Here is a 25568-nt window from a genome sequence, read left to right as displayed (position 1 = left end):
GAAGATTTTTTTTTTTTTTTTTTTTTTGCGGTACGCGGGCCTCTCACTGTTGTGGCCTCTCCCGTTGCGGAGCACAGGCTCCGGACGCACAGGCTCAGCGGCCATGGCTCATGGGCCCAGCTGCTCCGCGGCATGTGGGATCTTCCCAGACCGGGGCACGAACCCGTGTCCCCTGCATCGGCAGGTGGACTCTCAACCACTGCGCCACCAGGGAAGCCCTATGAGAAGATATTTTAAAAATATATACTATCTCTAAGATCTTACTGTAAGGAAATGGAAATATTCCCATACGAAGTTATAGCATAAAAATGTCCCAAATAAATGTCATAAAAAACCCCCACAAAACACCACAACTGCATGTTTTTAAAATGTAATTACAGGTTAAGAGCACAGGTCCATTAAATGGAAACCTAAAGGAACAGATTTGTAAGGTATTACTGCTTGAAGGAGACACATCTTGTATTTACCACTTTACTAACATTTTAAGTGTTCACAGAGTGAGAATTAATGGGCTGTGGACATCAATTTTTTTCAGAGACGTATTAATAGGACATCCAATAGTTTAAACAATTTTCACAAATGAACAATGTGGATATTCTTTTAGATTTAACTTTTTTCATTGCCAGAAGTACAGTCCAAGCATACAGAATAAAGAAAATAGAACTCTACTTTCATTATCAAATTATTTTGCAAGTAGAGTAAAACTTTACTAAATTAGACTTGCTTGAAGCTGGCAAGCTCTATAATTGGAATTATAGAATATAGTAATATTTCATTACTTTGAAGAAGGGCTAGGACTTATTCTATGATGAAAGGAAGTTTATGGTGTATATTAGTTCTGCACTGGGAACAGTTAGATTAAAAAAAACCCACATTTTTATGTCTTCTTCTATTCCCATGTTGGAAAACCCAATTGTCAGCCAGAGCTTGCTCTCCCTAGGAGCTTACCTCTTAGTCACTGCAGAGTTATCCCTAGACCCAGGCTATGGGTATGTAAACAAGAACGAATAGCACCCAAGGGTCTTATGCCCTAGTGTTTAACCTCACCCCTGTATCCCAGGTGAGGGAGATGTCATGTGATAATATGCATCAGGTTAGAGCCCTAGTATTTCTCTTTAGGCCTTCTTTAAGCTTCCCTTGTTCAGCCAAAGGGCTACAGTTTTCAGGGGAGAAAGGATGTGTTCTTTGTGAAATGGTCAGAGAAACCACACATCTTCCTTCAGCCAAAATGCAACTTACCCCTCTCTCCATCTGACTTCTGTTCCAAGAATTCTCCTCAAAGCCCTTTGGTAAATATGGCCTTTTTGCATACCCTGGCTTTTTGACAAGACTAATTTTCGAAGAACATTTGCCTGTATGGTCGGAATGGTACTAAATTTCTCAGAATTAACCACTGTGGCCTGCAACTGCAGCTGATCTTACCATACACAAGTTACTGAGCATTTAGATGCTGGTTATATCCTGTATGAGGTTAATAAAAATAATCAGTGGAAAAATTAATTTGACAAATGGTTATTTGGTCCATGTAGGCATTTTTTAGAGGTAAAATAATGTCAGACCTCCTATGTGACTGATTCTACACTCCTCCTCAGCCTCTGTCACTGAATTGACTGCTTGAGGAGAAGAACTCAATTTACATTTCCATTTAAAAGCTAAAAATATACACAAGTAAATGTAGATTGGATTTAATTCAATTCTGGAATGGGGGGCATACAGACATTTAATCATTGCAATTTTGAAATCCTAAGGCCTTGACTAGGTTTCTACCAGTTTTTACTAAAAGCATTAGTCATAACAAACAGATCATTTCCCAGAACATTTGATTTATTAAAATGGCCCCAAAGAATTTTGTCATGAGCTAATTCTTTATAAGGATTTCATATTTTCATGAAACATCCTCCAGATACCTATGTAACACTTAACTCAAGCCCCAACTTGCACCTGACTTAAGACTTTAAAGAAGTTCCATTTGGAACCTTAAGGCTGGTTAGTTTTACTTTTGGGTCATTCAGCACCTATTACCTTCAGTGTACTCCCCCTCCCTGCCCAAACATTAACATGCCCATCTTTCACCCTTGTAATCTACAGCCACAGCTCTAGGACCCCACTGATCTAAATTCTTTCATATTTTCATCTCTACCCTATTCAGCTCTGCCCTTCTCAACTCCTTCAAGAGTGCCTGCTCTCTTGTGAATAATTCTCTTATGTTTTATATAGACTGCCAGCCTTCTTCACTGGTAACCCAAGTCCTCTATTTGTCTGAGACACTTTTACCTTCACACTAATGCTTCCTTCTCTCACATTCATGTCATCCTTAGTTATTGCCCCAAATGGAAGCTAATATGTTTAATCTTCATTTCTGTGCTCCCCTCTCTATACTGTTCATTACTTTCTTCTTCCACTGCTCTTTCCCCCGAATTTCCACTGTGTCTTCTAGATCTCTGGTTACGTGACACATGCCTAACTGGTAAATTTCTGTCATTTCCTCTTCACTGAGGGTTACACTAAAGCTTATGTTTCCTTATGGTCCCTGACCCATCTTACCCCTGAGGACACCACTTCTCCTTCAGTTACTTTTAGTAGAGGCAGCTCATCCTTCTGTATCCTACATACTTCAGGGCTACAAGGGGTCTCCTCACTCCCACATGGTTGTCTCCAGACTACTTTTCCCCCACCGTCATGAGTAAAACCCATTTTTTGGAGACTCATGACAGTCAAGAGACTCATGGCACTTGGTTTTACCACCTTCTATTCCTTCCCTCCCTGTTTGGTCATGGACCAGCCTCCCAGTCATTCCACCACATATATGAAGACTTTGTCACTTGGATCACAGGCATTCTCTCCACCCTAAGTTCTTCCATCATCCAACACTCTGACCTCATTGTGATTCAACGTGAGGGACTTTTGTCTCTATTCCAGTGTAGTCACCCCACTGCCATGACCAGACTCTGGACATTATTATCATCCTGATCTGCTCAACTTCTGAAATCGTAACAGAAATACTCCACTTTCTGATTGCCTAGCTCTCCCTTTTATACTCCTACTACTGATCTTTCAGTTCTCTGTTATAATCATCTATAACTTTAACATCCACGTTGATGACCTTCCCAACACTATGACCTCATAATTTCTTAACCTCTTCAGCTCCAATAATCTTAACACTTCTATTAATAGTGCTTTTTATATTCTGCCTTCTACTAGTTGTATAAATATCGGTTCTCCCTACTACATTTTCCTCCTTGAGGGCAATGATCGTGTTTTGGTACCATTTTTGTATGGTGCCTTGCATAGTATATGCTCACCAGAAAGGTATTATAGTATTGTGTACTGATTAAAAGCACGGATTCTGGAGTCATGGTATAGAAGTATAGAGTTCAAACCCTAGTTTTGCAATCTACTAGCTGTATGACCATGAGGGGAAGTTAACCAACGTTTCTGTGCCTCAGTTTCCATATATATATAAAATGGGGATACTAACACTTTGTACCTCATGGATTATTGAAGTGATTAATTACTCTTAGAAGAATGTGCAGCACATAGCTAATAGAATATTTATTGTTAACAATTGCCTTCATAAAGGGCAAAGAAAAACATATTTTAATAGGAATTAGGTGCAATGCTGAAAGAAAAGAAAGAGCTCCCGGTATTAGGAATAATGATATGGAGACAGTCATTTAAAATACAAATTGAAAGCAAGTAAATTATTAAGCAAATTTTCATTTCCTTCTATTTGTACTTTCCACCGAGGAGGTGCCAATGTATTGATTATTGCTAGAGACTAATTTATTTAACCACGTGGTATCACTATCATTGCATGATAAAGAAGATCACGTAGGACTTCCCTGGTGGCACAGTGGTTAAGAATCTGGTTAAGACCACACACTATAAAATTCTTAGAGGAAAACAAAGGAAAACACTCTTTGACATAGACCACAGCAAGATCTTTTATGACCCACCTCCTAGAGTAATGGAAATAAAAACAAAAATAAACAAATGGCACTTAATTAAACTTAAAAGCTTTTGCACCACAAAGGAAACCACAAAAAAGACGAAAGACAATGCTCAGAATGGGATGAAATATTTGCAAATGAAACAAAGGACAAAGGATTAATCTCCAAAATATACAAACAGCTAGTGGAGCTCAACATCAAAAGACAAACAGTCCAATTAAAAAATGGGCGGGGGCTTCCCTGGTGGCGCAGTGGTTGAGAGTCCGCCTGCTGATGCAGGGGACACGGGTTTGTGCCCGGGTCCGGGAAGATCCCACATGCCGCGGAGCGGCTAGGCCCGTGAGCCATGGCCGCTGAGCCTGCGCGTCCGGAGCCTGTGCTCCGCAACGGGAGAGGCCACAACAGTGAGAGGCCTGTGTACCACAAAAAAAAAAAAAAAAAAAAAAAAATGGGCGGGGGAAAAGAAAGGGCAGAAGACCTAAATAGACATTTCACCAAGGAAGACATACAGATGGCTAAGAGGCACATGAAAGATGCCCAACATCACTAATTATTAGAGAAATGCAAATGAAAACTACAATGAGGTATCACCTCATGCCGGCTGGCATGTTCATTATGAAAAAATCTACAGTAAACAGTAAATGCTGGAAAGGGTGTGGTGAAAAGGGAACCCTCCTGCACTGTTGGTGGGAATGTAAACTGATACAGCCACTATGGAAAACAGTATGGAGGTTCCTTAAGAAACTAAAAATAGAACTACCATACGACCCAGCAATCCCACTACTGGGCATATACCCTGAGAAAACCATAATTCAAAAAGAGTCATGTACCACAATGTTCCTTGCAGCACTATTTACAATAGCCAGGACATGGAACCAACATAAATGTCCATCGACAGATGAATGGATAAAGAAGATGTGGCACATATATACAATGCAATATTACTCAGCCATAAAAAGAAATGAAACTGAGTTATTTGTAGTGAGGTGGATGGACCTAGAGTCTGTCATACAGAGTGAAGTAAGTCAGAAAGAGAAAACGAATACTGTATGTTGACACATATATACGGAACCTAAAAAAAAATGGTACTGATGAACCTAGCTGCAGGGCAGGAATAAAGACATAGACATAGAGAATGGACTTGAGGACACGGGGTGGGGGAAGGGTAAGCTGGGACGAAGCGAGAGAGTGGCATGGACATACATACACTACCAAAAGTAAAATAAACAGCTAGTGGGAAGCAGCCACATAGCACAGGGAGATCAGCTCGGTGCTTTGAGATGACCTAGAGGGGTGGGATAGGGAGGATGGGAGGGAGGTTCAAGAGAGAGGGGATATGGGGACATATGTATGCATATGGCTGATTCACTTTGGTGTACAACAGAAACTAACACAGTATTGTAAAGCAATTATACTCCAATAAAGATCTATTAAAAAAAAAAGAATCTGCCTGCCAATTCAGGGGACACTGGTTTGAGCCCTGGTCTGGGAAGATCCCACATGCCACAGAGCAACTAAGCCCGTGCACCACAACTACTGAGCCTGTGCTCTAGAGCCTGCAAGCCACAACTACTGAGCTCTCGTGCTGCAACTACTGAAGCCTACACACCTAGAGCCCGTGCTCTGTAACAAGAGAAGCCACCGCAATGAGAGGCTCGCGCACCGCAATGAAGAGTGGCCCCCACTCATTGCAACTAGAGAAAGCCCACGCGTAGCAACAAAGACCCAACACAGCCATAAATAAATAAATACAATAATTTTTTAAAAAGATCACATGATAATATATATTATTAAAAATTTAGATACAAATATGATATACATCTAAAAATCTAAAACGTTAGGTGGAGTAGGTTATTGCTTATATGATGTGATAAGGGATGCTTTGAAATATGATTTCCCCCAATTTACTGTTCCACAGTTCTTTCAAAGGTCCTGAAATTATCATCAGTTAGAAATTGGGTTTGTTTGTCTAAGTCATGTTGTTTCCAAGTACAACAAATAAAGTTTCCCCTGGGATACTTTAACAAAGTAGCTCCTGCATATCTAACAATTACCTAAGTGAGTAGGATATAAGACTTGAGAGTTTAGATGGAAACATATAATTTATTTACATGAAGTCCTTGTTGTCTAGGGAAGGTAAGCCTGAGTGATGGAAGAGGGGTAGCTGGGGTAAGAGAACTTAGGAACCAAGGATTGCTGAAAATAGAGGGAGAGGGTACTTAAGAGGAACTATTCTATTTTATGCAATCCTATCCAGGCATTTCTCTGTCTGTACTTACACACACACACACACACACACACACACACACACATCCGTGTGCACATTCTTTCCAAGTAGTTATCAATAATTTGGGGGGCAATCAATGTCCTGGCAGTAAATAATAATATAATAAATAAAAGATTAAAAGTTTAGAAGGAAGAGGACAAGAGGTAAGTAGAGAATATATATCAATGAGAGTCGGCAGGCGGACTCTCAACCACTGCGCCACCAGGAAAGCCCTATAGCTGTATCTTATATCTATCTACACATATACATACATAAGTATATGTATATATATATATGTATTTATATTATAGCTTGCCAGTAAGAATAACATGATTCAAAAGTCTTACTGAAGTCCTGAAACTTGATAAGGAGTATCTCCCAGAAACTTCTATCAAACAACACACTTAATGGTGGAACAGTGGGAGCATTTTGGTAGTAAAGTCAGGAACACGTCAAACGTGTATATATTATGACTATTAGAACCCTAGACAATAGAATAAGACCACTGGAAAGAATGAAGAGGTACAGTTAATATAAAAGATGAGGTAAAGCTTTGTAGAGAAAATGGTCATTTATCCTGAAAAGTCAAGAGCCAACTATTAAAATGAAATAGGAGTTCAACAAGGCAGTCACATGCAAGAGCAACATCAATAGTGATGCAAGGTCATATCATTAACTTCCTTAGGTATCAGCAATAATTATGTTCATTGAAGTATTGTCTGTAAAAGAGCAGAGTTGAAAACAACCCAAATGTCCATTAGTAGGGGAGTGGTTGAATAAGTTATGAGTGTGTTCACACTATGAAATATTATGCCGTAGTTAAAAATGGATTAGATCTAAATATAAATTTATTAGTATGGAAATAACTCCAATTCCTACTATTGAGTGACAAAAGCAGGCTACAGAATAACTTCGTTAATGTGAAAAATAAAACACAGGTTGACTTTGCAGTTTCTACAGGTATACATATGTAAAAATTAATAGAAAAAGCCTGAAAGGTTACCTACTGAATGAATAACAATAGTTATCTCTTGGGAGAGGCCTGAGATTGGGGGCAATAGTCAAGGGGGACTTTATATCTTGTGTTGTTTTTTAAAGGAGAAAGTATTACTTGTATAGGTAAAAATAAAAACAATTTTAAAGTACAATAGTTTGCTGAATTCACCTAATCAACTTCACTTAAACTTGTATACCTTTTCATATATAAAAGGGAATTGCTTTCAAGTTTCTTAAACTTTCATTCATTTAACAACTAGTGAAGACTATGCACTACAATGGATGACATGGTCTCTGCCCTCCTGGAACCTACAATCAAGTGGGAAAGACAGAAAATAAGCAAATGAGAAAATCATTACACATTATAAGAAAATCATTACAATAATCATCTTAAGATAATATGCAAATAAGAAAATCATTACACATTATAAGAGATTTCAACAGAAATGAGCACCAGGTTTTGATTGGAATTAATGCGGTAGGGGGGGAGTTCTTCAAAGTGACATTTAAACTGGGATTCGGAGAACCTGTTACATGTGGTAGTGATGATAGTGATGGGGAGAAAAACAAGCACAAAGGGCCTCACAGAAAAATCTTCGTGGGTTGGAGAAAATATCTGAAGGTCAGAGTGGTTAGGCATTGGTAGGGCAGGGGTGGCACTGTTAGGTTGGAAAGGTAGGCAGAGGCCAGATGATGCAAGTCCTTTTCAGCATGGCAAAGTTTAGACTTTATTTGAAGAACAGTGAAAAGTCACTGGGGGGTTTTGAGAAGAAGAGCAATGTGATCCAACCTCGATTTTTAGAGGATCGCTCCAGCTGCCATGTCGAGAAAGTAGTGACATGGTTACATTTTTGGAGGAAGCATCATGTGAAAACATGAAAGAGAAATGACTTCGGTAGAGGGAACAGCAAGTGCAAAAGCTAGCTCTTTTGGTTTAGAAACAGAAAGAAGACCAGAGTGGCTGAGGCATAGTCATGTGGGAGAGAGGGGTGTGGAATCAGGTCTCATCACACACGGCTTTGTAGGACATGGCATGAAGCCTGGATTTTATTCTAATTGGGACTGAATTCCATTTTCTACAGGATCACTCTGGCTGCTGGGTGGAAGACAAGACTCTGTAGGGGGCGAGAATAAGAGGGAGACCTGCTGGGAGGTTACTGCAATAGTCCAGGTGAGACAGGATATTGGCCTGGACTTGGATGGATGCAGCAGAGGTGGGAAAAGGGATGGATTTCAGAAATGTTTGGAGGTTGAATCAACAGGACTTGATCTTTAATGAGATGTGGGAGTGTGAAGAAGAGGGCCGTTTCAAGTATTTTCAAGCTCAAGTCAGGGAAGGGTTTAGTGGGATTGAGGGACTGAAAGGAGCCCAGTGTGGCTGGAGCTCAGTGTAGGGGGCAGGAGGCGTGCAGGGAGGTGAGAGGAGATGAGGTCAGAGAGGTGGGCATGAGCCAGGTAATTCATGGCTGGGTGAGGACATGGAAATGAGACTGAATGTACTCTAAGTGCAGTGGGAAGCTACTGAAGAGTTTTAAACAAGGTGTGGTTTGGTTTTATTCTAAAAAGCCACTTTGGCTTCAGTGTGGGTAGTGGGCTTAGAGGGGGACAAGAGAAGCAGGGAGATGAGTTAGGAAGTTATTGCAGAGTTCTGAGGATGAAGTCTTGGAGATGGTGCTGGGCAGATCTGAGATTCATTTGAAGTGGAACTGATTAGTTTTCTTGAATTAAACTCATGTATATATCAGAGTCTAAGCCTTATTGAAGTTTTTATTATCTTCTCACTTCATTTATATACTATGTTTCTATTTCCCCTCTCAGTTCTAGAAAAATTTTTTTTCTAAAACATGTGAATTTGATACTCTGATTAAACCCTTCCTTTCCATGTACTTAATTGCTGGGGAATTGGTGAGTTTGGGGGATTCTGAAATGCTGCAGACCTCACCCTGTAATACACTTCGCTGAACACAGTCATAATGATAAAAACGTTAAGAAACATTTTATTCCTCTTAGATTACTGATTTTGCTGAAATAAACTACAGTACATTAAAATCTAATCCTTAGGGCAATTAACCTATTAATAGCATATTTAACTTTCAAAACCTGTTCTGTCAGCAAGCAAGTACTTAACATAGTCTGAATTTTCTGCTTTAATAACTGAGGAGTCCTGCCTTTTCTTGTACACCTGGGACAACTGGATGGATGAACGTCTCTGGAGCATTTGGAAAGGGTTGTTAAGAAGTTACATAATTACTTAAGGATACCATAAGCATATCTTTCTATTTCCAACTGCATCAAAATACAAATCAAAACACACTTCAAACTGGGAAACTTAGAATTAAAGGTTTACCTCCAAGTACTAGGTTAGACACCATTCCTCCTCGGTGGGAGCACTTCTCAGACTGAAGTTGTCCCCTTCAGAAAATGGATACTGCTAGTAGGGGGGCTATGAATGGATTGGGCCCAGGAGTAAAGACATTCTGTATGCACATCATGAAACCATGAGAAGCAAGGAGTGCAGAAGCATCCCTTAGGCTTGCTGGGGACCTTGAAGGCAGGCTATAGGGGATGGGGAAGCACTGATACATAAAATGGTAGGAGATAATGTATTTGCACAGCAGTAAAGACATAGGCGTAGTATACTGTTGTTGAGAAAGAGGAAAGCAGCCCTTGATATCTGGGACCTGGCCTGGCACTACCAATCAGGCTTTGGTGTTTTCTTGTTGAACATAAATAATTTCACAGAGCATCAACGGTAGAGGTCATTCTGTGCCATGATAGATCAAGACAAAAACAAGACCATCCTGTAATCATGTCTGAACACAGTCAAAATATGAACAGCATCCAAGTCACAAAAATGACCAAACATCTCCCATCCTGGCTAACATGAGTGACTGTTGCTTATTTACTAATTATAGCTGTAGCTTCAGGTTAGTCTTCCCCACTTACAAATAAGGTTTATTTAGAAATCCAATCACAGAATTACCCCCTACTTTCTGACAGTATCCAAATCCAGAATAAAGCCAGCTAGAGTGGCCTACTCAGCCTGGTTTTCCCAGGAATTTCCTGGTTTTAGCACTGAAAGTCCCAAGTTCGAGGAAATCCCTGTCTCAGGCAAACTGGGCTGGCTGGTCAATGGCCTGCTTCCTTAAACCCTCCCCCAAATCAACTGAAGCAAGCCCAAATCCTATAAATCCTTTCTTAAGCCCTCTTATTGAGATACCCCATCACTTCCTGTGGTGTGCATTCTCCCTTTGCTGCAGTAAGTAATAAACCCAACTTTTTCAACTACAGATCTGTTCCTAGGAGCCTTTGGTTGGAGGGCATTGACATCAGTAAGACATAAAGAGGCACAGCATTGTGGAAAGGCTAGGAAGGCCTAGCATGGAAAATGGGATGGAAGGAATGAAGAGATAGTGGCAACCAAGGAAGTGAAGGGGGTCCACAGCCCTGAGGGGGGCTAGAGTGTGTTTTTCTGAAAAGGTGGTTTTTAGGGGTGATAAAAGATAAGGTGATAGAACACTCAAAGATTGGTTCAAGATGGCGGAGTAGAAGGACATGCGCTCACTCCCTCTTGCGAGAGCACCGGAATCACAACTAACTGCTGAACAATCATCGACAAGAAGACACTGGAACTCACCAAAAAAGATACCCCACAGCCAAAGACAAAGGAGAAGCCACAGTGAGATGGTAGGAGGGGCGCAATCACAATAAAATCAAGTCCCATAACTGCTGGGTGGGTGACTCACAAACTGGAGAACAATTATACCACAAAGTCCACCCACTGGAGTGAAGGTCCTGAGCCCCATGTCAGGCTTCCCAACCTGGAGGTCAGGCAATGGGAGGAGGAATTCCTAGAGAATCAGACTTTGAAGCCTAGTGGGATTTGATTGCAAGACTTTTTGACAGGACTGGGGGAAACAGAGACTCCATTCTTGGAGGGCACACACAAAGTAGTGTGCGCATCAGGATCCAGGGGAAGGAGCAGTGACCCCATAGGAGACTGAACCAAACCTACTACAAGTGTTGGAGGGTCTCCTGCAAAAGATGGGTGTGGCTGTGGCTCACCCTGGGGACAAGGACACTGGCAGCAGAAGTTCTGAGAAGTACTCCTTGGCATGAGCCTTCCCAGAGTCCACCATTAGCTCCACCAAAGAGCCAGGTAGGCTCCAGTGCTGGGTCGTCTCAGGCCAAACAACCAACAGGGAGGGAACCCAGCCCCATCCATCAGCAGACAAGAGGATTAAAGTTTTGCTGAGCTCTGCCCACAAAAGCAACAGTCAGCTCTACCCACCACCAGTCCCTCCCATCAGGAAACTTGCCCAACCTTCTTAGATAGCCTCATCCACCAGAGGGCAGACAGCAGAAGCAAGAAGAACTACAGTTCTGCAGCCTGTGGAAGGAAAACCACATTCACAGAAAGAGAGACGAAATGAAAAGGCAGAGGACTTTATACCAGATGAAGAAACAAGATAAAACCCCAGAAAAACAACTAAATGAAGTGGAGATAGGCAACCTTCCAGAAAAAGAATTCAGAATAATGATAGTGAAGATGATCCAGGACCTCAGAAAAAGAATGGAGGTAAAGATCGAAAATATGCAAGAAATGTTGAACAAAGACTTACAAGAATTAAAGAACAAACACCTAGAAGAATCAAAGAACAAACAAACAGAGATGAACAATACAATAACTGAAATGAAAAATACACTGGAAGGAGTCAATAGCAGGATAACTGAGGCAGAAGAACGGATAAGTGACCTGGAAGACAGAGTGGTGGAATTCACTGCCGTGGAACAGAATAAAGAAAAAAGAATGAAAAGAAATGAAGACAGCCTAAGAGACCTCTCGGACAACATTAAACACAACAACATTTGCATTATAGAAGGAGAAGAGAGAGATAAAGGATGTGATAAAATATTTGAAGAGGTTATAGACAAAAACTTCCCTAACATGGGAAAGGAAATAGCCACCCAAGTCCAGGAAGTGCAGAGAGTCCCAGGCAGGATAAACTCAAGGAGAAACACGCTGAGACACATAGTAATCAAATTGACAAAAATTAAAGACAACGAAAAGTTACTGAAAGCAACAAGGGAAAAACAACAAATAACATACAGGAGAACTCCCATAAGGGTAACAGCTGATTTCTCAGCAGAAACTCTACAAGCCACAAGGGAGTGGCATTTTTTATTTAAAGTGATGAAAGGGAAGAACCTACAACCAAGATTACTCTACCCGGCAAGGATCTCATTCAGACTCAATGGAGAAATCCAAAGGTTTATGGACAAGCAAAAGCTAACAGAATTCAGCACCACCAAACCAGCTCTATGATAAATGCTAAAGGAACTTCTCTAAGTGGGAAACACAATAGAAGAAAAGGACCTACAAAAACAAACCCATAACAATTAACAAAATGGTCATAGGAACATACATATCAATAATTACCTTGAACGTGAATGGATTAAATGCTCCAACCAAAAGACACAGGCTCGCTGAATGGATACCAGAACAAGACCCATATATATGCTGTCTACAAGAGACCCACTTCAGACCTAGGGACACATATAGACTGAAAGTGAGGGGATGGAAAAAGATATTCCATGCAAACGGAAATCAAAAGAAAGCTGGAGTAGCAATTCTCATATCAGACAAAATAGACTTTAAAATAAAGACTATTAGAAGAGACAAAGAAGGACACTACATAATGATCAAGGGATCAATCCAAGAAGAAGACATAACAATTGTAAATATTTATGCACCCAATATAGGAGCACCTCAATACATAAGGCAAATGTTAAGAGCCATCAAAGGGGAAATCGACAGTAACACAATAATAGGGGACTTTAACACCCCACTTTCACCAATGGACAGTTCATTCAGACAGAAAATTAATAAGGAAAAGCAAGCTTTAGATGACACAGTAAGCCAGAGAGATTTAACTGATATTTATAGGATATTCCATCTGAAAAGAGCAGATTACACTTTCTTCTCAAGTGCACACAGAACATGCTCCAGGATAGATCACATCTTGTGTCACAAATCAAGCCTTGGTAAATTTAAGAAAATTGAAATCATATCAAGCATCTTTTCTGACCACAACGCTATGAGATTAGAAATCAATTATAGGGAAAAAAATGTAAAAAACACAAACATATGGATGGTAAACAATCCGTTACTAAATAAACAGGAGATCACTGAAGAAATCAGAGAGGAAATCAAAAAATACCTGGAGACAAATGACAATGAAAACATGATGATCCAAAACCTATGGGATGCAGGAAAAGCAGTTCTAAGAGGGAAGTTAATAGCAACACAATCCTACCTCAAGAAACAAGAAAAATCTCAAATAAACAATCTAACCTTACACCTAAAGGAACTAGAGAAAGAACAAACAAAACCCAAAGTTAGTAGAAGGAAAGAAATCATAAAGATCAGAGCAGAAATAAATGTAATAGAAACAAAGAAAACAATAGCAAAGATCAATAAAACTAAAGCTGGCTCTTTGAGAAGATAAAGAAAATTGATAAACCTTTAGCCAGACTCATCAAGAAAAAGAGGGAGAGGACTCAAATCAATAAAATTAGAAATGAAAAAGGAGAAGTTACAATGGACACTGCAGAAATACAAAGCATCATAGGAGACTACTACAAGCAACTCTATGCCAATAAAATGGACAACCTGGAAGAAATGGACAAATTCTTAGAAAGTTATAACCTTCCAAGACTGAACCAGGAAGAAACAGAAAATATAAACAGACCAATCACAAGTAATGAAATTGAAACTGTGACTAAAAATCTTCCAACAAACAAAAGTCCAGGACCAGATGGCTTCACAGCTGAATTCTATCAAACCTTTAGAGAAGAGCTAACACCCATCCTTCTCAAACTCTTCCAAAAAATTTCAGAGGAAGGAACACTCCCAAACTCATTCTATGAGGCCACCGTCACCCTGATAACAAAACCAAACAAAGATACTACAAAAAAAGAAAATTACAAACCAATATCACTGATGAACATAGATGCAAAAATCCTCAACAAAATACTACCAAACAGAATCCAACAGCACATTAAAAGGATCATACACCATGACCAAGTGGGATTTATCCCAGAGATGCAAGGATTCTTCAATATACTCAAATCAATCAATGTGATACACTGTATTAACAAATTGAAGAATAAAAACCATATGATCATTTCAATAGATGCAGAAAAAGCTTTTGACCAAATTCAACACCCATTTATGATAAAAACTCTCCAGAAAGTGGGCATGGACGGAACCTACCTCAACATAATAAAGACCATATACAACAAGCCCACAGCAAACATCATTCTCAATGGTGAAAAACTGAAAGCATTTCCTCTAAGATCAGGAACAAGACAAGGATGTCTACTCTCGCCACTATTATTCAACATAGTTTTGGAAGTCCTAGCCAGGGCAATCAGAGAAGACAAAGAAATAAAAGGAATACAAATGGGAAAAGAAGAAGTAAAACTGTCACTGTTTGCAGATGACATGATACTATATACAGAGAATCCTAAAGATGGAACCAGAAAATTACTAGAGCTAATCAATGAACTTGGTAAAGTTGCAGGATACAAAACTAATGCACAGAAATCTCTTGCATTCCTCCTATACACTAACGAAAGACCAGAAAGAGAAATTAAGGAAATAATTCCTTTCACCATTGCAACAAAAAGAATAAAATACCTAGGAATAAACCTACCTAAGGAGGTAAAAGACCTGTATTCAGAAAACTATAAGACACTGATGAAAGAAATCAAAGATGACAAAGACAGATGGAGAGGTATACCATGTTCTTGGATTGGAAGAATCAATATTGTTAAAATGACTATACTACCCAAAGCAATCTACACATTCAATGCAATCCCTATCAAAGTACCACTGCCATTTTTTACAGAACTAGAACAAAAAACCTTAAAATTTGTATGGAAACACAAAAGACCCCCAATAGCCAAAGCAGTCTTGAGGGAAAAAAACGGAGCTGGAGGAATCAGACTCTCTGACTTCACACTATACTACAAAGCTACAGTAATCAAGACAGTATGGTACTGGCACAAAAACAGAAATGGAGATCAATGGAACAGGATAGAAAGCCCAGAGATAAACCCACACACCTATGGTCAACTAATCTATGACAAAGGAGGCAAGGATATACAATGGAGAAGAGACAGTCTCTTCAATAAGTGGTGCTAGGAAAACTGGACAGCTACATGTAAAAGAATGAAATTAGAACACCATAAACAAAAATAAACTCAAAATGGATTAGAGACCTAAATGTAAGACCAGACATTTTAAAACTCTTAGAAGAAAACATAGGAAGAACACTCTTTGACATAAATCACAGCAAGATATTTTTTGATCCACCTCCTAGAGTAATGGAAAGAAAAACAAAAATAAACAAATGGTACCTAATGAAACTTACAAGGTTTTGCAAAGCAAAGGAAACTACAAACAAGACAAAAAGACAACCCTCAGAATGTGAGAAAATATTTGCAAACGAATCAATGGACAAAGGATTAATCTCGAAAATATATAAACAGCTCATGCAATTCAATGTTAAAAAAACAAACAACCCAATACAAAAATGGGCAGAAGACCTAAATAGACATTTCTCCAAAGAAGACATACAGTTGGCCCAGAAGCACATGAAAAGCTGCTCAACATCACTAATTATTAGAGAAATGCAAATCAAAACTACAATGAGGTATCACCTCACACCAGTTAGAATGGGCATCATCAGAAAATCTACAAACAACAAATGCTGGAGTGGGTGTGGAGAAACGGGAACCCTCTTGCACTTTTGGTGGGAATGTAAATTGATACAGCCACTATGGAGAACAGTATGGAGGTTCCTTAAAAAACTAAAAATAGAATTACCATATGACCCAGCAATCCCACTGCTGGGCATATACCCTGAAAAAGCCATAATTCAAAAAGAGTCATGTACCACAATGTTCATTGCAGCTCTTTTTACAATAGCCAGGTAATGGAAGCAACCTAAATGCCCATTGACAGACGAATGGGTAAAGAAGATGTGCTACATATGTACAATGGAATATTACTCAGCCATAAAAAGGAACAATATTGAGTCATTTGTAGAGATGTGGATGGATCTAGAGACTGTCATACAGAGTGAAGTAAGTCAGAAAGAGAAAAACAAATATCATATATTAACGCATATATGTGGAACCTAGAAAAATGGTACAGATGAACTGGTTTGTAGGGCAGAAATAGAGACACAGATATAGTGAACTAACGTATGGACACCAAGGGGGGAATTTGGCGGGGGGTGGTGGTGGTGGGATGAATTGGGAGATTGGGGTTGACATATATACACTAATATGTATAAAATAGATAACTAATAAAAAATAGATAATGTGATAGATGGTAAAGCCTTGAGCTTTTGGAGGAGGAGGAGGAGGAGTTGTTGCCCTACCCTCTGTGCCTAAACAAAACCCTAATGAAAGACAGCAAAAACAAACACAATTTTGGCTTATGTTATAAAATAATGACTCAATCTTTAATGGTCTAGGGGCTGATCATAGAGTTTTCGTATCCACACTCCCTTCCCTATGTTTGTCAACTGCATCATATAATAGTATCTATATAAGAGAAATTTCTGGGAAGGAAGAACTCCAATGACACACTAGTTGACAGGTTTTATAACGGCAAAACACTAAACTTACAATTTTAATTCTTTGGGGTTGAGATCGTTTAACGTTAAAGCTCAACATTCATTAAATAAAGACCCTAAAACAGTGCCTGACATATATTAAATGGCAATAAATATTAACTATTACAGTTACTATGATTATGCTATTTTTTCAAATGTGCTTATTTTAAAACATGCAATGCCGTAGCTTTAAAAAATGTTTTTGATCACATATCCTTGATTATATTGGAAGTATATATTCAATGATAAATGTAACTGCTTTGTTTCTTAAATTCTGCTCAGAGACGTATACTCAAATGACTGTGCATGCCTTTTGGAGAGATTTACTGTTTTGGTCAGTCTTTTAAATTCAGTGGCTGAGCACCTACTTTCCAGTAGTTGGCCCTTATTGCATGATGCAAAGCAAGTTTGGAAAACATGACTACTATTTAGTTTGATACTGTTTATACTTTTAAAAAAGCAGAAGATTTATAAAACAGAAACAGACTCACAGACATAGAAAACAAACTTATGTTTACCAAAGGAGAAAGGTGGGGAGGGATAATAAATCAGGAATTTTGGGGTAACATATATACACTACTATATATAAAATAAACAACAAGGACCTACTGCATAGCACAGGGAACTATACTCAATATTTTATATAACCTATATGGGAAAATAATCTGAAAAAGAATATATATATATATATATATATATATATATATATATATATATATATAACTGAATCACTTTGCTATACACCTGAGACTAACACAACATTGTAAATCAACTATACTTCAATTTTAAAAAAAGAAAGAAAATTATCCTAAAGAAAGCAGGGGAGTGAACAGCAGAATGTGGCTATGCATGTAAAAGGAAACCTAGAATACTCAGAATCTCTAAGTTGAAACATAGAGCAAGTAGGTTCCTTAGAAAAGGTTTAATTTCTAATCTTCAACAGAAAGCCACCTCATTTTATTTCTACAAAAATAAAATTCACTCGTAAAATTATAGGTACATGCAGATAATGTTTATGAAGTGCTCTTAACTTCAAAAGAAAAAAATGTGAATGCCTGGGTTCTCCAAATGTCCAGGATATGTTACAAAAGGTAGCAAGTAGAGCTTTGTACATTTACAATAATTTTGTACTGTTAAAGACCATGTTACCTAGTTTTTGATACCCAGAGAAACAAGCAGCTTGTTTTTCAAAGATTAGTACTAAATTGCCATACTGTAGGTACACAACCTGGATGTTCCACTCTACTACTCTTAACACAAATTTGTTTTTTTCTTACAGTTCTGAAATCTGGTTGATTTAATTTACATTAATCTTCTCAGAGGCCAAACTTGGTGGTAAGAATACCAATTATCCTGGTATTGTGTTCGACCAGATCTTACCCTGTTTGAAATTACCATTTTTCTCCTTTGGCCAAGTCTGGGGTCAAAAAACCTTTACCCACCTACAGTATAGAAAACTTGTTTCAGAAGTCTACTTCTTCATTAGTTTAAAACCATTTATTTGGAAAGTGGCATTTTTTACAAAATGAAAACAGTAATTCTAAGAAGTACATTCCTTCACAAAATTAATAAATTTGATAATTATATTTACTTAAGAAGTCATAAGTAAACATTTTTAAGGGAAATCTTTACTTTTGGTGTGAATTACAGAGGTATCCAATTTCAGCCTTACCGTTTTCAATGTATAATGTTTCTTACAGAGTAGTTTTAGGTATATTAGTCCCACAGACATTAAAATATCACATGCACACAGCAGAGAGTTGAATTCTCATTTCTGTAAGCATTTTTCACACTTACAATATGCTACTGTTTAATCATAATAATGAATCAGTTTTGCAGTTACTGCACACTTGAATACATACAACCCTGAATCAAACTGAAAAGTACAAATTAAGAATGAAATTTAAATATTTATATTTTCTTGAATGGTTACAGGTAAAGGCACATTTATTAAAAAGCAATTCTGTAATACACACTGAGAAAACTAGTAGAGCTAAGAACATCGTGAAAGAAAACAGGAACCACTTCATGAATTGCTTTTGACCTTGAAACAAATTAATTGCCAATATTAAATAATAGTGAAGTAATTCAGAGTAGTGCCAGGCAAGAAAATTTAAAATACACTTGTTTTACAACCTCATTGCCAGACCCTGAGTCATTGTAGATGGAAATACCATGTTAAGATAAACAAAGACATTCACCCTCTTTGGGAATCAGTTCTTACTTACCGAAATTTGCCATCTGTATCGTCTGGTTGCCAGTGTCTGGAGCATTGTAAATCACAACAGCATCAGCATTTCTTCTGCCTGCTGCTTGAATTTTTTCTGAAAATGTACAATTACCTCTTTCTATCAGTGCAATCCAGGGCTTCTTAGTATTAGTAAACTCAGTGTTGTAGTCACAAGCTAGGTAGTTACTGCCCTTAGGGATGGCCACCACCCCTATAGCATTAGCCACCGGTGAGGCTAATCCATAAACACCACATTCACATGTCTCTGTTGAAGTGTAGTTGCTGGTTTCATTGTAATAAGCCACAGTCACACGGGCATTCATTGAAAAAGGTGCTGTGATTCTAAATAAAAAGGTAAAAATTACCAGCAGCTGAAAACAACTGGACTTATTCTCCTGGTTCATTGCTCATTCATTTGAGAATAAAATTTAAGATGTCTGCTGATATTTCCAACTATCAGTCACCATTTGTCCACTCAGGTCCCCACTAAGCAGAAGTTTGAAATTTCAGCTGCAAGTAGGTAACTGATCTCACCTCTAGCAACGTAAGCTCTGAATACATCAGCTCTATTTCACTTTACTTAGCTACATTCCGTTTTGCCTGCCCCTCCTCCAACTGTACACACATGTAACCCTTAACCAGGATTACCTTAGAAATAAATAACACCATCAACTTTATTCTACATGTCAACTTATCAGGATTGGATGACTTCCTTCACTGACATTTTTTTCTTCTTACTGTTCCAGCTAATGAACTTTCATAAACATGGAGTGGATTGGAATGAGGAACTGGACTCTTGGGATTACCATGTGACAAAATGAAAGTCACCTCTCTCAGATCATCTAAAACACCAAACTGGTTTTCCAAGCCCTGCTGAAACAATGCTATCAACCAGTTCAGCCGGAAGTAAGTTAAGATCCATCATTTTAATTGCTACCGCATTGGTAGAATTGATTTCACAGCCTTTTTTTCTCTTATTTCTTTGTGGAATTTTTCTTAACAGGCTCCCCAAGGAACATCTTATGCTACCTTTGTTTATTCATTGAAAAGGAAACATATTCATCGTTAGAGATCCTTTCAAGTACAAGGCCTTGCCCATGGTGGGCACTCAAATATCTGTTGATGCATTCCATTAATTTTTATGTCCCATGTGTTATACTCTAACAAAAGACTGTTCAAGGTTTATCTTTTAACATTTAAAAATTTTAATTCTAGTTCTTTCAAATGTATAGACAGCTTTAGTTATTTCGTCGCTTCCTTTACTGTAAGCTCTGTTTTTTTTTGCATTTTTTATATATTCTTTTTTAACATCTTTATTGGAGTATAATTGCTTTACAATGGTGTGTTAGTTTCTGCTTTATAACAAAGTGAATCAGGGGCTAGTGAAGGAGTAGATGAATGGACAACAAGACAAACAGAGATATCAGGAGTCTGACTGGGCCAAGAGTCAGCAAACTACACAAATAGGCAACAGGCTGTCAGAGAAGCAGAAAGACACCAGGTCAAAAGGAAGGCAGACACAATGGTAGCCTGAAGTCCAAGGAAAATAGTCTGAAATAAGGAATACCACTAGAGTCAAGGGGACAGGACAACAGAAAATAGGAAACATTGTTGAAGGACATGATTAATAAAGCTATTTTCCCCCACACACACTTCTTGTCCGTTCTTGGGCATCTGAGGTATTAGCGTTGGACTGGACCCTGAAAGTGGGAACCAACAGTTAACAGCAGAGGAGAGTTCACGGAATCTGCAGTAGAACCTGATGGATAAATCCCAGCAGATGCACAATAGAAATATGAACCTTTTTATCCTGTTACAGCTGCTGATTACTCATATCTCCCTCACAGTACCTGGTATTAGTAACAACTTACACACAGTAATCACTTAATAATTATTCATGAAAAGTTTAAAGGTCTTGTGTATTAGCTCATGGTCTATTTCAGAGTAAACACTATCGCCAACGTTCAAACTCATAATAAAGACTGTATTCACTAGATAAAGAAAACTATCAAACTGAAAACAAAAGTGTTATTGTCAAAATGATTAGTCTGCTAATTGCTAATAGACATCTGTGATAAATTCAACATCAGCATTCAACAGGCAATTCATTAGTAAAGTTGTAGAAATTTGAGTTAACCTTCTCTACCAGTTATTAAATTGTTTCTAAAGGAACATCATTATATGCTTTTAAAATGACAACTTTCCATAACACTTTATGGCAGCACTGGTGAACTTTGCTAAACTATTTTAAATTACTCTGAAGTTTGAAGTGCATGACTTTGTATGGTAACCAGCATTATATGCCTTGTATGTAAGTGCTTTTATGTTTCCTTGTATGGCTTTCAGAGAGTCATAACTCACAAAGATAATTTTAGATTGTTTTTAAAATTTTACAGTTAAGTAAAATTAGTCCTAGAACGATAAATACCCATCAATGCAATTTTCCAGTTAAGTCTTAAGGTAATTTGCTGGGGGGGGGCGGTGAGTGGTCTAGTACTTATTCAGTGTTTTTAAAATTTTATCTGTGGAATACCTACATTAGACTCACTTGGAAGTTTATTAAAAGTGAAGATTTCTGGGTCAGCCTGAATCAAAATTGGAGGAATATATATAGGAATTCACATTTTAAATAGCTCTCCAGGTAATTCTTACACACTTTACAATTTAAGAACTTTAGATTATACAAGTTGTACATGATGAATAGTATGGGATCTAGTAGTTTTTTTTTAATTAATTAATTTATTTTTGGCTGCGTTGGGTCTTCATTGCTGCGCGCGGGCTTTCTCTAGTTGCAGTGAGTGGGGGCTACTCTTTATTGCGATGTGCGAGCTTCTCATTGCAGTAGTTTCTCTTGCTGTGGAGCGCGGGCTCTAGGCACTTGGGCTTCAGTAGTTGTGGTGCGTGGGCTCAGTAGTTGTGGCTCGTGGGCTCTAGAGCGCAGGCTCAGTAATTGTGGCACGCGGGCTTAGTTGCTCCGCGGCATGTGGGATCTTCCTGGACCAGGGATTGAACCCGTGTCCCCTGCATTGGCAGGTGGGTTCTTAACCACTGCGCCACCAGGGAAGTCCTAGTTGTAGTTTTGACAGATTAGCTGCTGTCATTTTATTTCAACCTCATCGTGCTTCAACTTCCAATCTATAAAGGTCTGATGTTTTATTTGTACTTTACGTGGTTCTCTGAACATTTCTGAAGTTATCTTAAAAACCAAAAGGTTGTGCAAGTGCTGATACTGCAACAGCTAGTGTTATATCCTCAGGAAAATAATAACCTCTCCTGGACTTTTTCTTCTTTTACACAATGAAAGAGGTTGGGTTAAAATTTATCTATCAAGTCTTTTCCAGATCTGCCATGCTAGAACTCTATGAAAATGAAAGTTGTTTCAAAACTATCAATTGTTAATTTTTCCTTATCAGAACAATTGAAGTGGAAGCTGCATTGAGAGCAGATGAACTATGGCACCTAGATAGGAGGTAAGTTCAAAGTACTGGGTGAAGCTTGATCTCTAATAAAACTAACAAGTGCTTGAAACAGGACTATGTAACAGTGGTTTTCAAACTCGTCTGCACATTAGAATCATCTGGGGGAGATGTTGACTCTCTTGACGCCCAGGCTACACTCCAATCAGAAACCTGGGGTGGGGGTGGCACGTAGGAATAATTTTTTAAATTAATTAATTAATTAATTAATTTTTGGCTGCGTTGGGCCTTCATTGCTGCGTGTGGGCTTTCTTTTTTTAGTTGCGGTGAGCAGGGTCTACTCTTCATTGCCATGCGTGGGCCTCTCATTGCGGTGGCCTCTTGTCACGGGGCACCGGCTCTAGGCGCGCGGGCTCTAGACACGCGGGCTCTAGAGTGCAGCCTCAGTAGTTGTGGCACACGGGCCTAGCTGCTCTGCAGCGTGTGGGATCTTCCTGAACCAGGGCTCAAACCTGTGTCCCCTGCATTGGCAGGTGGATTCCTAACCCCTGCACCACCAGGGAAGCCCAGGCATAGTAATTTTTAAAATTCTCCAGGTGATACCAATATGAAGTCAAGTTTGAGAACCACTGCTATGTTTCAAACATTTAATACTACTGGACTTTTTCAACTACTTGTACCTTAATAAATATTAAGTATCTTAGCAAAGGTACACAATATTAATTAAGGTATAGAGAAGTGAATCACTCATCTCTTAAGCAAGGAACATTTCAATTTTTTCCATATGATTGAATAACAGCTATGGCAAACCTACCATTTAAAGATGACGAGGACTTCCCTGGTGGCGCAGTGGTTAAGAATCCGCCTGCCAATGCAGGGGACACGAGTTTGAGCACTGGTCCGGGAATATCCCACATGCCACGGAACAGCTAAACCCGGGCACCACAACTACTGAACCTGCGCTCTAGAGCCTGCGAGCCAAAACTACTGAGTCTGCACTCTAGAGCCCGCGTGCCACAACTACTGAAGCCCGTGAGCCTAGAGCCTGTGCTCCGCAACAAGAGAAGCCACCGCAATAAGAAGCCCGTGCACCCCAACGAAGAGTAGCCCCTGCTTGCCGCAATTAGAGAAAGCCCGCGCGTGCAGCAACGAAGACCCAACGCAGCCGAAAATAAATAAATAAATTTATTAAAAATAAATAAATAAAAAATAAAGATGAGGAAGTACAGGGCTGTGTTTCTAATAGAATACAGGTACCCCTTGATTATTCATAGCAAACTTCCAGTTCTGCCTTGGGTGACTCTGACTTGGCGTATGTTCAAAAGAAATTAATTTTAATATTAGCCCTAGCCAAATAAAAGAAATAGTCACAAGGCCATATCCAGCTACAAAGGAAGCAAGAAAAAGTATTCTTTATTCTACATAGCCATGTGTTTAGCTAAACATGGGGAGAACTATTACTATAGAATAGGTATTAGGGTACAGCTAGCAGTCTCTGCTAACCTTCTTATAATCCATTCTCCTTCCAGGAGACAGTGACCACTCTAAAACATGAATCGAATCAAGGCATATCCCTGGCCACAAACCACTTAATGGCTTCCTAGTGCTCTGAAGATACATACTAAAATCCTTACCATGGACTATAAGGCTCTGTGTAATTTGCAAGAGCCTTTGTCTGTCTGTCTCGTCTTGTATCCAACATTCCGCACTCCAGCCATATCAGTTCTCATTCAAGTTCTCAAGCACACCTTGTGCTGCAAGGCTTTTTCACCTCAAGTTCACTTCCTCAGGAAAAACTTTCCCAATGCCCCCCGGCCAGCTTCCTTTGTGAAATTTATCTTATTTATTTGTGCAATTATTTGAATGTCTTTCTCCTCCACAACACTGTAAGCTTTATGACAGTAGGGGCCATGTCTGTTTTTGCTTGTATTGTATTGTGTTCCTAGTGCAAACTCAGTGCTTGCCATAGAGTGGGCATTCAAATACTTGGATATATGCTGCAATAACTGGGCTCATTATTTTATGAACCCTAGGATTTAAAGAAGTTTATCTCACAGTAATCTACTAGCTGAAAATTTATTATTATTCAAACGTTTTACTTTGTGCTCAAATTAGAGTTTAAAGAAACAGACATTGGAGTTACAAGCCCAACCTTAAAATTTAATTGCCTTGACTTTTTTTTTTTTTTTTTTTTTTTTTTTTTGCGGTACGCGGGCCTCTCACTGTTGTGGCCTCTCCCATTGCGGAGCACAGGCTCCGGACGCGCAGGCTCAGCGGCCATGGCTCATGGGCCTAGCCGCTCCGTGGCATGTGGGATCTTCCCGGACCGGGACACGAACCCACGTCCCCTGCATTGGCAGGCAGACTCTCAACCACTGTGCCACCAGGGAAGCCCACCTTGACAATTTTACATTAAATCATTTAGTCTTTTTCTGTTTCAGGTTCCTATCTACAAAACAGACATTAAAAACCTTGTTAGGGGCAACTCCTAGATCTTAAGCGACTAGAAGTCACATGCAATAATCTCAGAATAGCATCAGAAGTACTCAAATTTAAAAAAAAGTTACTTGATTTTCAATGAAAATGTGCATATGATTAAAAACAGCTAAAATATTTCAGATTTCTGTTTTGAAAAAAATACATATATGTATCAATCACTGAAAAGGCAACAAATTAGGAAGAACATCAGCAATAAAAATAACTGGGATTTAAATATTTCAATTTTTTTGTTATGATGAGCTGCTATAATTGATAATGGTCTAATCATAACTTTAAAATGTTCTTCATAGAAAACCACATTTTCATGACACACATGATAATAACACAAAGACATTTTTACTGTTCTAATAACGATATTAACATACCAAAAGAATCATACAACTGGATGGGACCATTATTTTGCAAATTTTACAAATAAGAAAACTAAGGCCAAGCAGTTTAAGTGGCTTTCCTTAAAGTTCCACAGGGATTTAGGGACAGACCTGTGGCTAGCTTTAAGTCTGTTTTTTCAAAATCTACTTT

At 38.8% G+C, this 25568-nt stretch overlaps 2 protein-coding genes across 2 annotated transcripts in view; both read right to left on the bottom strand.

Annotated features, from left to right (window-relative positions):
* The window catches only part of RNF128 (ring finger protein 128), a 99004-nt gene extending 77698 nt beyond the window's left edge, over nt 1-21306 (bottom strand). The window contains exon 1 of the mRNA XM_004281501.3: nt 19130-21306. Within this exon, the coding sequence (XP_004281549.1) occupies nt 19130-19535 (406 nt within the window). The 5' untranslated portion in view covers nt 19536-21306. The remainder of the gene's footprint in view (nt 1-19129) is intronic.
* RADX (RPA1 related single stranded DNA binding protein, X-linked) overlaps nt 19361-25568 on the bottom strand; it is a 71387-nt gene continuing 65179 nt past the window's right edge. Inside the window, exon 14 of the mRNA XM_033408852.2 lies at nt 19361-19473. Within this exon, the coding sequence (XP_033264743.1) occupies nt 19451-19473 (23 nt within the window). The 3' untranslated portion in view covers nt 19361-19450. The remainder of the gene's footprint in view (nt 19474-25568) is intronic.

Source organism: Orcinus orca, chromosome X (assembly GCF_937001465.1).
Source record: "Orcinus orca chromosome X, mOrcOrc1.1, whole genome shotgun sequence".
NCBI lineage: Eukaryota > Metazoa > Chordata > Mammalia > Artiodactyla > Delphinidae > Orcinus > Orcinus orca.
Note: the sequence above shows the minus strand (reverse complement) of the source record. Positions and strands in the feature narration are given on the sequence as shown.